Source organism: Dama dama, chromosome 21 (assembly GCF_033118175.1).
Source record: "Dama dama isolate Ldn47 chromosome 21, ASM3311817v1, whole genome shotgun sequence".
NCBI lineage: Eukaryota > Metazoa > Chordata > Mammalia > Artiodactyla > Cervidae > Dama > Dama dama.
The window spans coordinates 73585244-73597728 of NC_083701.1; the positions used below are offsets into that span (position 1 = coordinate 73585244).

The window sequence follows — 12485 nt, forward strand, 5'->3', positions numbered from 1 at the left end:
TGCTGTTGGTTTGTTTTGAATCCAGTTGTATTTGGTGTCTTGGATATTCAAGCTCAAGAAAAAGTAAAGAAAGCACTCAGCAAACTGTAGTATGTTGGATTCCTCATTCTTACCCTAGATACTCATGAGAAGCTAAAATATGGTTCAGATTTGGGTTGTGAGGGACAGTTTTGTTTGTTTTTTCGGCTTGAAGAACCGTAAGTGTAGAGTTGCCGTTTACCAAGAAGGGGAAACTGAGTGGCGTGAGTTTGGGGAAACAGTGAGTGGCTGAGACTGAGGTGCCTGTTACATTTTCTGTGGGTGTAAATGTTGTTTGGCAGCTGGGTATGTGGTTCAGAAGTTAAGAGGAGACCTCTTGGCTTTATTAAATGTGCATGTTTTGGGCATGTTGATGCCATTTAAAGCCATAAAACCAAATGAAATCACCGAAATGATAGGGGTAGAAAAACGAAGTTCTGGGATTTAGCACAGGACACAGTAAATTCAGGAAAGTAGTATTCTTAAAGCCAGGTGAAGAGCGTTTCAAGGGTGAGAGAACACAGCAAGTGCTGAAGGGAAGCGGGTGGATGAGTTAGACGTGAGGGGCCATCCCTGCTGGGCCAGCGCTTAGGGACCCGCCTTCCATGCCGGGCACACGGGCTCGCTCCCTGGCTGGGACTGAGACCCCACCTGCTGTCGGGCGGCTCAGCCTGTGGGCCGCAGCTCAGAGAAGCCTGGCACCGCGGCAGAAGGCCGCGCGCTCGGCTGAGACCCAGCGCAGCCCGGGAGGCTCAGGGAAGAAGCAGACACGGGGAGACTGGGGGACTGGCGCGTGTGCTCATTACCTTGATTGTGGGATGGTTTCACAGGTGTGCAAATATCCTTCACACTGGTGCATGTTACACACGCACACCGTCTTTATATCGCTTATTTCTCAGTAAGTGAAGTCGCTCAGTCGTGTCCGATTCTTTGTGACCCCATGGACTGTAGCCTACCAGGTTCCTCCATCCATGGGATTTTCAAGGCAAGAGTACAGGAGTGGGTTGCCATTTCCTTTTCCAGGATATCTTCCTGACCCAGGGACTGAACCTGGGTCTCCCGCTACAGTGCAGCAGATGCTTTACCCTCTGAGCCACCAGGGAAGTCCAATTTCTCAATAAAGCAACATTTTAAAAATTTCTTATATTAAATATTTATAGTTTTGTTTTCTTTTTTAAAGGAGGAAGTGAACAGCTGTCAAATGCTTTTGATAGATCAAGTAAGATGAGAATTTTCTAGGAAATACCATCCTTGGTTGCCTTAACTAGAATACTGTCTGTGGAGTTGTGGGGATAAAAGTGTGATTTGTATGAATTCAAGAAAGAATGCAAAGAGAGGAAGTGGAGACAGAGCTCCAGACAGCTTTTTAAAAGAGTTTTGCTGAAAAGAGAATTTGAAAAATGAGATTGAAGGGAGATGTGAACTCAAAAGGAAGCTTTTTCTTTTGTTTTTAAGAAGGGAACAGTTACACCTTACAAAAGTAGGTAGGCTAGCTTATTTTTATATAGATGGGAATAAATTGACAGAAAGGAAAAAATAGGTGCTATGTGAAAGGAAAATTGTCATGGGAAAAGGGAAGAATTGCTATAGTGATATCCATATATTCTTTTGCCTTTGATCTTGAGAATTCTGGCCATAATTATGACAATGAATTTCTAAATCTGTTTGGATATACTTTTTATTTTATTCATTGTTTATTTTAAAACTTTATGGGTCACTTTTGAAGATAGCTTTATTTAAAACCATGTATGTTATTTATATGTAATTGCCATATTTGATATTCTTTATCTCATGTATTCTTAAGGTTCATACTGATTATATACTGGTGTCTTATTTTGTTTCAAGAAATTATAATATCCATGCTTCTTCAAATAGAATGTAGACCTTCCAATCCAGCATTTACCAGCATAACTGACATTGTTACATCAAGCTACCATCTTTAGCTGCTAAGAGGCTTTTCTTAACAAGATACACTCTCTCTATATAAAGTAACTATGTGAAATAGTTTTACAGAAGAATTTGACAAAGTAAATTTTGCACTTCTAGTACTCTTAGGATTGATTGCTTTGAAGGTGGGAAAAAATTGATGTAATCTTTGCTTTTGGTAGCAGTTTCTTCAAATTTTCTGTTTGACAACCCTGACCATTAATTCTTTCCATAGGTAATGGGAAACTCAGGAACTTTCAGAAGAAGTCTTTTATTTTCTGCCCTGTCTTATTTGGGTTTTGAAACTTGTCGAGTCATTTCCCAGGCTGTTGTGGTTCATGCCGCAGCCAAAGGTAAGCCTCAGCTAAACATCGGGAACACTTAGAGGTATTCGTATTTGTTATATTTTGATAATTACTTATTATGTTTGAATAGATAATGTAACAGACATGTTATAGGCTAGATTATTTTCTGCTTTTCTCTACTTGTCAGTCTGATATCTCTTTCTCTCTCTACACACACACACACACACACACACACACACACACACACACACACACACACACACACACACACACACACATGTTCCCTGGTGGCTCAGGTGGTAAAGAATCTGTCTGCAATGCAGGAGACCCCGGTTTGATCCCTGGATCAGGAAGCTCCCGTGGAGAAGAGGATGGCAACCCACTCTAGTATTCTTGACTGGGAAATCCCATGGACAGAGGAGCTGGTGGGCTACAGTCCATGGGGTTGCAAAGAGTTGGACACAACTGAGCGACTAACAATTTCACCTTTAACTATGTGTGTGTGTGTGTACACAGTAGAGCCTGGAGTAGGAAATGGCACCCCACTCCAGTATTCTTGCCTGGAAAATTTCATGTGCAGAGGAGCCTGGTGGTCTGCAGTTCATGGTGTTGCAAAGAGCTGGATGCAGCTGAGCAGCCAAGCACACACACAGTAGGGACATACAGACAAGCAGAGACAAGCGGAAAATAATCCAGCCTGTAATACGTCAGCTGTATTATGTATTCAAATATATAAAATGTCTTCTGGTAGCTAGAGCTCCTACAGTGAGAAATACTCTGTTCATACTTTATAGTTTTGTAGGAACCTTGGGCTGGGAATGTTTTTTACATTTTTAAAGGGTTGAGGGGTTGTGGCAGGGTGGGAGAATATACCACAAATCAATCTGGCCCACAAAGCCTTAAAACATTTATTCTCTGAATCTTTACAGAACAAGCTTGCCAACCTCTACTGTATAATGATACAGTGATTCTGTTGTTTTCTTAATGCCATGGTGGTGTATTCTTCTTGATGTAATTAAGACCCAATTACTTTGAGATAAAAATATTTTATTTATAAACAGAATGCAACTTGGTACTAAATATCAAATAACTGGCTGAAAAATAGAAAAATGCCATCAAATTTTTTATTTAGCATATCATAGATATGTAAACATATATTAAGACTTGCCATATTTTAAAAATTAAATTTGGTTAAGCCAGTTGTGTATGTGGACAGACCCAAAATTTAGACTATATCAGGGCTTCCCTGGTGGCTCAGTAGTAAAGAATCTGCCTACCAGGGTAGAAGTTGTGAGAGACTTGACATCGATCCCTGGGTCAGAAAGATCCCCTGGAGGAGGGGATGACAGCCCACGCCAGTGTTCCTGCCTGGAGAATCCCATGGACAGAGGAGCCTGGCAGGCTACAGTCCCTGGGGTCCCAAGGAGTCGGACACGAGTGAAGGGGCTTAGCACACCAGTGCAAGAGACACCGGCTTGATCCTAGTCTGGGAAGATCTCACATGTCTTGGAGCACCTGAGCCACAACCGTGGAGCCTGTGCTCCAGAGCTGGGAGCCGCGGCTACTGAAGTCCGTGTCCTCAGCCAGAGACGCCGCTGCCCTGCGGGAGGGGCCCCGCACCCCACAGCTGGGGAAGAGCCCTCGCAGCAACCGAGACAGCACGGCCAAGTGAAATGAACGGCTACAGAGACCAAAACTGGACCCAGCCCACTAGGGAAAAGCTCTTGCAATTTATGACTTAATAAGCCTGTTTGTGTTCCACAGCCCTCACTTTTTAACCGTCACCAAGTTGATTAGGAAAGAAGAGATTTGATTTTGAATAGATGTTCTTATTAACGTTCTAGAAGATGAAGAATCTGAAATTGGCTAAAAATTACTAGTTATTTATTGATTTCATTTGTCCATGATTGTTCTTATATTTTTTAAAAAAGCATATACTTGAATTGCTATGTTTTTGTTTTTTCTTTCTTTTTTCAACATATCATTTTCATGAAAGACAAAGGGGAGTTGGTTTTGTCACTGGCTAATGACATATTTTGGCAGATACTTACAACTCAGCTTTTTAAAGCTCCCTAGACATTTTTTTACTATTTTAAAAAAAATTTTAATCGGAGGATAATTTCTTTACAACTTTGTGTTGGTTTTTCCTGTGCAACAACATGAATCAGCCATAAATATACATATATCCCCTCCCTCTAAAGCCTGCCTCCCACGTCCATCCTGCCCCTTTATTATATTATTATTATTATTATTATTTTTCTGCCCCTCTAGATTGTCACAGAGCACCAGGCTGAATGACCCTGCAGTTCTATTACTGGACATACACCCTGAGAGAACCAGAATTTAAAAAGACACATTACCCCGTTATTCACTGCAACACTATTTACAATAGCCAGGACATGGAAGCAACCTAGATGTCCATTAGCAGATGAATGGATAAAGAAGTTGTGGTGTGTTTCTGCACGCACGCTCACACACACATGCGCACACACACACATACTGGAATATTACTCAGCCATAAAGAGGAATGGATTTGAATCAGTTCACCTGAGGTGGATGAACCTAGAGTCTGTTATACAGAGTGAAGTAAATCAGAGAGAGAAAAACAAATATCATATATTAACTTAACATAAAGCTCCCTAGACTTTTCATCATAGCTTCAACTCTCTCAGCAACCTTGCCAAGTAGTTAGGAGAAGCCATGTTTTCATGTTATAATATTAATGTTTTTAAAGTGTCCTTGCGAGTCAGGCCTAGTGGTTGAACTTTAAAGGTTTTTCTCTGTGTGTATGTCCCATTATATCAATTTTTCAAAAGAAGCTCACGATGTAAATTTCTTCAGAGTACCAGAGCAGAGATTAGAGCTCTTACCCACTTCTTTTTGCATCTATTACTCTTAGTTTCAGCATGCTTTAGCAGTGTTTTGTTACAGAAATGAGGTCAAAGATTCTTCAGAATTTCTGATTTCTGTTTCTGATTTCTTTTGCTTCTGTGTAAAAGCGTTCAGGTGTCTTAGAATTATTGCCAACTGGCTTGGAAAGACTTACTTTAGTGTGTCTTTTTTTCTTTTATAGTCTTCAAAATTGAAGAAATCCTTGAACAAGCAGACTACTTATATGAAAGTGGAGAAACAGAAAAACTTTACCAGTTGCTAACCCAGTACAAGGAAAGGTGGGTTATGTAGGCCCAGGTTTGCTGTTGACTGAAATTTTCTGTTATTTAATGATTAAAATGTTCTTGGTGCTGGGAATTTTTATAGTTTTTAAAAGTTTTTACTTCAAAGTAATAGTTCTTAGAGTTTATAGTATGATTTTTTTCTTATGTTAAGTGACTCAGAAGTGCTACATATATTTCATTGATTTAGAAAAGGTGGTTCTATGTACTCATTCTAGGTAATGTTGACATAGTTTTTCCTTTTGTTACTTTGAATACAAGGTAGTCATTGAATAGATACTTATCTTCTTTATCTATGTCATGTATTTCTCATTTCTTCTGAGTTAATTTCTTACTGCTATAAGATTTGAATGAACTAGGATTTTTTGTCACCTTTGAATAATACCTATGTATCCCTGTAAAGCACAGTCTCAGAAACTAAAAATAGCTCCTTTTTCTGTTTTTAGTATTAGCATACATGCTTATATTAATGTGTGCTCATATTGTGGGGGGAATGGAGATGGAAAGAGGAGATTCAGCCCAATAGAATGAGTCAAATCAGACTAAATGGCATTTCCAGATCATTGATCTACCTCATCTACTGAACTAAAAATATTGAGCCATTTTCAACCGACTTTCTTAGATTTCCCCAAACCAATTTTCCCCAAAAGACCCATCAATTCTACTTCCTAAATATCTGTAGGATCCAACTTTTCTTTTCCATCGTCCGCTCAGTACCTTGAGTGGCTGGCCTGGCATTTTATAGTCTCTCCAGTATTCGCGGTGCAAGCTGTAAGGTTTTTGTTCTGTGGCTCAGGCGTGTCCGACTCTTGCTGACCCCATGGACTGTAGCCCGCCGGCTCCTCTGTCCATGGGATTCTTCAGACAGCAGCCCTGGAGGGGGTTGCCGTTTCCTCCTCCAGGGGGTCTTCCCGCCCCAGGGGTTGAGCCCACGTCTGCTGCATTGCAGGTGGATTCTTTACTACTGAGCCGCCTAGGAAGCTGTCAGGTGGTTATTTTATATTGACTGGATTAGATATGCTATTGCTGCGTACCCTCCGTTTCTCTTGTTAATGATTCTTCCTTTGCGTTTTATTTTGATTGACGTGTCCAGATGTCTCTGGCTGGGCCGGCCTTCTTCGCTGCGTGTGGGCTGTCTCTGCTTGCTGAGAGGGGGCTGCTGCCTGTGGTGGCCCCTCCTGTTGAGGAGCACGGCCTGCACGTGTATGCACGTCGCTGCTCCACGGCATGTGGGATCTTCCTGAACCACTGACCACATCCACGTGCCCTGCATTGGCAGGCGGACTCTTAACCACTGGACCACCAGGGAAGTCCCTACCTTCAGTTTCACTCAATTTTATGTGAATACTATTTTTGTTAAGAAAAGTATAACATAGTAGGTTTAAAGAGAAACATTTAATAAAAGGAATTTTTATTAAAATGGCTTCCCAGGTGGCACAGTGGTAAAATATCCATCTGCCGATACAGGAGACACAAGAGACGTGGGTTTGATCCCTGGGCCAGGAAGATCCCCTGGAGGAGGAAATGGCAACCCACTCCAGTGTTCTTGCCTGGAAAATTCCATGGACAGAGGAGCCTGACAGACTATATATAGTTCATGGGGTTGCAAAGAGTTGGACATGACTGAGCAACTGAGCATGCACACACAATTTGTTTTATTTATTAGACAGTTCAATCTTATATAATTGTATTTAAATTGCAGTTCTTCAAGGAGTCCAGAGCCCTTGCTTTAAATATTCCATGCATCATGGTATGGGTGACATATTCAAAGATAGGATTTATTTTGAGATTATATTATATTGTCATTCATTAACAGGTATTTATCATATATATATTTGTATGCCAGGTACTATATTTGGAGCTCTGGATACAGCATTCTGTTTTATAGTGCCTAACCCTGTCTATAAATTAATATATATTATAGTACTGTCTGAACCAGTTAGTGAGTTGTCTGAAGCACAGTGCCACTGAACTCAAATGTCAAGGTATATATTGAATTTTGTAGGGAAATTGTTTAGAGAATTCAAATATACAGATATTTTCTAAGGAAGTTAGTATTTTAGATATTACAGGTAAGTTAACGTTTGTATGTAATGTTGGATATTTTGGAGGAAGTTTTAGCACACACATAGATTTGTGTGATAGAAAATAATAAATTTAACATTATGAATAGTGGATTTCGATATTGTGTTGCCTGCTATATCCTCACTGACCTGAAAGACTATGTATTCATTAGTGATATGACCTTTAACCATGAAAATGTGAGCTAAAATGGTTGTTGCTTTATATTTATTTCACATTAGTGAAGATGCGGAGTTACTGTGGCGTTTGGCACGGGCATCACGTGATGTAGCTCAGCTTAGTGGAACCTCAGAAGAGGAGAAAAAGGTTTTGGTATATGAAGCCCTAGAGTATGCAAAAAGGGCACTTGAGAAAAATGAATCAAGTTTTGCGGCCCATAAGGTGAGGTGCTTACAGTAATGAAACTCTTACCTTGTATTGACATAGACATTGGTCTGTACTTATCTATTATATATAACTTACCTAGGAAAGAAATACCTCTCTTTTAAAGAAGTAGGGAAGAGATTTATTTTTATAAACTTTTTCAAAAAGAAGCAGTATTCTTCTTTGTGTTCTTGAACATCTATTCTAGTTTCATTAGTGTGCTTGATAAGTTACTTTTGTGAAGGCTTATTTTTAAACTGAAGCGTTAGTAGTTCCATCAGTTGCGTCTGTCTTTAGTTCTAGTTGTAGAAACACTGGACAAACGTTTTCTTATTTTCCTCACATTTTATTTCTGTTTTATGTGGGGATAGGTAGCAGCTGGACAGCAGAGATCTTGTGTAACTTTCTACATGTGACTCCACGAGCGTCTGGATTTCCTGACTGTTTAGAATACGCTTTTCAATGGACACGGTGGGGAGGCCAAGGGACATTATTGATATTTTGGATGAGGACCTTACTTTGCCATATCGGACTGTCCCCAGGGGAGCCCCCGAGTCATTGTGACAGCTGAATTCTGTCTTCACGCATTTGCAAATGCTCCCTTTAGGGCATGGTTCCATCTGCCCTGATCCCCACCACCACCGTTTCTTGTTTGTATTAAGAATAAAACAGACCCTTTTAATTTGTTGAGGCTTGTTTTATGGCCCAGAATATGGTCCATGTTTGTAAATGTTCTCTTTGCACACGGAAGGTGTATTTACCCAGCCGTTGTTGAGCGTATGTCATACGTGTCCTTCCGGTCAAGTTGTTTCACACATAGTAGTGCGTATGTGTTGATGCTGCTTTCTCTGTTCATCCCACTCTCTGCTTCCCCCGCTGTGGCCACAAGTCCATTCTCCTCATCTGCGTCTCCATTCCTTCCCTGCGAATAGCGTCATCAGTACCAGTTTTCTAGACTCTGTATATATGGGTTAATATACTATATTTGCTCTTCTCTTTCTGACTTACTGCACTGTGTATAACAGGTTTCAGGTTTATCCATCTCACTAGAACTGACTCAAATTTGTTCTTTTTTTATGGTTGAGTAATATTCCATTGTATACATGTACCATATGTTTATCCATTCATCTGTTGATGGACGTCTGGATTGCTCCCATGTCCTAGCTGCTGTAAATAGTGCTACTGTGAACATTGGGGTACATGTGTCTTTTTCGATTTTGGTTTCCTCTGTATATGCCCAGGAATACAGTCGTTTTATTCCTAGTTTTCAAGAAAGCTCCATGCTGTTCTCCATAGTGGCTGTATCAGTTTGCATTCCTACCAACAGTGCAAGAGGCTTCCCTTTTCTCCACACCCTCTCCAGCATTTATTGTCTGTAGACTTTTTGACAATGGCCATTCTGACTGGTGTGAGGTGATATACCTCATTGTAGTTTTGATTTGCATTTCTCATCCTGAATCTGTGACTTTCCACAGCACCTGGGTTTATGAAGCTTGGATATTTGGATTCAGTTCTTAGAGAAGAAACTCAGATTGTCTCAGTTTGGGTTTGTTGTCCAGCCGTGGGCATGAGGACAAAGTCACGATTGACAAATATGGCCATTATTACTTTAGCAATGTGGGTGTGAAGTAAGAAACAGTTCCCAGAAAGTAGGTTGAGAAAATAAAATGATAATTATTAAATTGCACGTTTTTCTAAATTTATATTCATACCATAAGTATGAATCATTATATCCCCATTGTGTTGGTAACTTTCTTAGAGATTCACTAACCTCTGTCTTATATTATAGTTCTCTATAAGCATGTCCTAACTTAAGTTCCTTAAGGGCTGTGTCTACTTTTTCTTTGTATATTCTAGTATATTTAATACAGGTTTTGTGCTCAGCTTTTTGTTAAATGAGAATAACTACTGAGGAATTGCAACCTGGTATTGAATGGAATATTACTGAATATTAGTATTCTTACACCTTTGTTTCTTCTATTTTTAGTGGTATGCAATCTGTATTAGTGATGTTGGAGATTATGAAGGAATCAAGGCTAAAATTGCAAATGCCTACATTATCAAGGAGCATTTTGAGGTACTGATGGACTTCAAAAGTCATTAGTTTTCTGAATAGATTTCTGTTTCACTTATTTCTTACTGTATAGCAAACTACCTAAAGCTTAGTCCTAAAACAATGACAAATTATTTCTCAAAATTCTGTGGATTAACTGTGCACAGTGGTGCTTCCATTCTGCTCATTGTGGCTGAGGTCATTTAAAGGGCTTCCTTCACCTGGACCCTCAGGTCAGACAGGAACGGACAAGATACCCTCTCGTGTGACGTTTCTCTCTACTTTCCTTCTCACCGTTTAGCATGTAGCCCACACTTCTCTATCGCATAGTTGCTGCTGCCAAGAGTGAGCATGCCAGGGGAAGAGTTCCACTGTGCAGACTTCTATCAAGCATGTTTGCATCACACTTCGTGATAATCTTTCGACCTAAACAAGTCATTTGGCCAAGACGAGGGGTGAGAAGGGTTTATACAAAGTCCTGAGTGCCAGGGGATACGGTCTCATCCAGCAGTCCAATATAATCGACATACCACTTGCAGAGATAATAGTACTATATATGATCTCTGACTTTTAATATTTCCCCCAAAATTCATTTACTTATTATAGTAAGCTCTTCCTTAGGTGCCAGAAATTCTCCCGGAATTTGTATATTTCATGTTGTGCTTACACGTTATTCTGTTGTCTGAAAACAATCAACAAAAAAACTGCAGCTAAAAACCCAGTCTATTTATCTTTGCTATCATAGACCATCTCAAAAATACAAATGAAGAGAAGGTGATGAAAACAAACATATTTATTGTTACTGATTCAATTCCTAGTTATTGTAATGAGTAGCGGAAAAGAGCATTGGACTAGGAGTCAGGAGACCTAGCTTCTTATTTGGGCATCGATACTATATATATACATGTATATACACACACACACATTCGTACACACATACATTGATATACATACATATATATTTGAATTTAGTAATATAGATTTTTCACATTTTAAGACCTTTGAAATCAGATTGCATTATATATAATCAGCAGTGCTTTTTTCTTAGTGGTATATAAAATAATGGTGTGTCATAACTTATGTTATCTTAGAGATTCAGTGAAATAGAATCTCAGTGGCATTAGATAAATCACTTAAATTATTTTGTGCCTTGGGTTGTAGAAATACCTGACAAATAACTTCCAAGTGAACGATGAAATACTGCATACAGTAAATTAATATATACTTCAGAGAAACTGTGAAGACTATAGATTATTTAAAAATAAGCAGTTTTTAAGTGTGTATATTAGCTGTATTTTTTAAATGACAGTGTTTAGTATTTACGTACTTAAAAGATCATTTAAACTACTTCTATTTCAGATTCCATTATTACATCTAAAGCCATAAGGAATTACTATCTTTGTATTGTTTTTGAAGACACTTAAACTTACGACAGAGAGGATTATAAAAGGAAAGGTTTGCTTGAGTATAACCCCTCTGAATACATCCCAAAAGTAACTTAAATTGTAATTCCCCAAGGCATCAGCTGTATGTGATGAGTTAGCTTCTTTCCTTTGCATCCAAATGGACTGTGTACCATTCTTGGCAGAATGGAAAATATAGTAACTTGTATAATATTTTGTAGGGCTTAATTTTCTGGTGGAACTCTGATTTGGAAAGGCTGCTTAGAATAGGAGCTGAATATACTTTAAAATATATTCTGCTATGTAAAGGACATAACTTTATTTATAGAAAAGTCAAAATTAGGTCAATGCTGATTTCTCCCTATATTATTGGTAACAAGATTTCCACCAAGTCATATGTGATTAGCCTTATTTTAGCTATTCCCTCTCCCATTACTAACATTATAATCAGTGTTTGTAATAAAGGGTCTGAAACTTACAAAAAAGTAACAATAATGATGATTCTGATGATAGAAAATATTACTGTGTTAAGCACCTCCTGTTAACTTGCTCATTTAATTTTTACCACAACCTTATAAGTTAAGTGTACTGCTTTCCTGATTCTGTACAAGAGCAAACTCAGGCTTGGAAAGAATATATAACTTGCTAAGGTCATAAAGTTAGAGGTCATCGAGCTGTGATTTGAACCCTATTAGTCTGGCTTCAGAGTCACTCTAGTAACCAGTACAGACACTTAAAAATGTGTGTTTAAAAAAAAAAAAATGTGTGTTTCACACATTATCAACTGAAAGTGAAGATGTGTTTTTATAGAAAAGCGTAAGCTAGGAAGTCTTAATTTTTTTAAAAAGGGTTTTTTTTTTTTTTTATCTTTAATAGGATTAACATAAATCTGTGAGATTTCCTTAGTGGATTTCAACAAAATAATGAAAAATAGAGAAATAATTTCTTTAAAGTTATTCTGTAGTTTATGCTTTACATTAATTCACATAGGACTTCCACATAGTAAATAGAAATTAGGGAGACTATCAATATATTTTATATTGTACATAATTATTCTATTAATGAATTCTTTGAATAAGTAGTGTTGATTCTCCCTTTGTTAAATATAGATGGGGAAGTTAAACCAAATTTGCACATAGGAAGAGACTTTCTAACATTATGT

At 38.6% G+C, this 12485-nt stretch overlaps 1 protein-coding gene across 2 annotated transcripts in view; it reads left to right on the forward strand.

Moving 5' to 3' along the window:
- The window catches only part of RMDN1 (regulator of microtubule dynamics 1), a 35272-nt gene that overhangs the window by 14215 nt on the left and 8572 nt on the right, over window positions 1-12485 (forward strand). For both annotated transcript variants that reach the window (XM_061123833.1, XM_061123832.1), the window contains exons 2-5: window positions 2180-2297; window positions 5323-5419; window positions 7726-7885; window positions 9855-9944. In XM_061123833.1, coding sequence (XP_060979816.1) covers window positions 2180-2297; window positions 5323-5419; window positions 7726-7885; window positions 9855-9944 — 465 coding nt within the window. The remainder of the gene's footprint in view (window positions 1-2179; window positions 2298-5322; window positions 5420-7725; window positions 7886-9854; window positions 9945-12485) is intronic.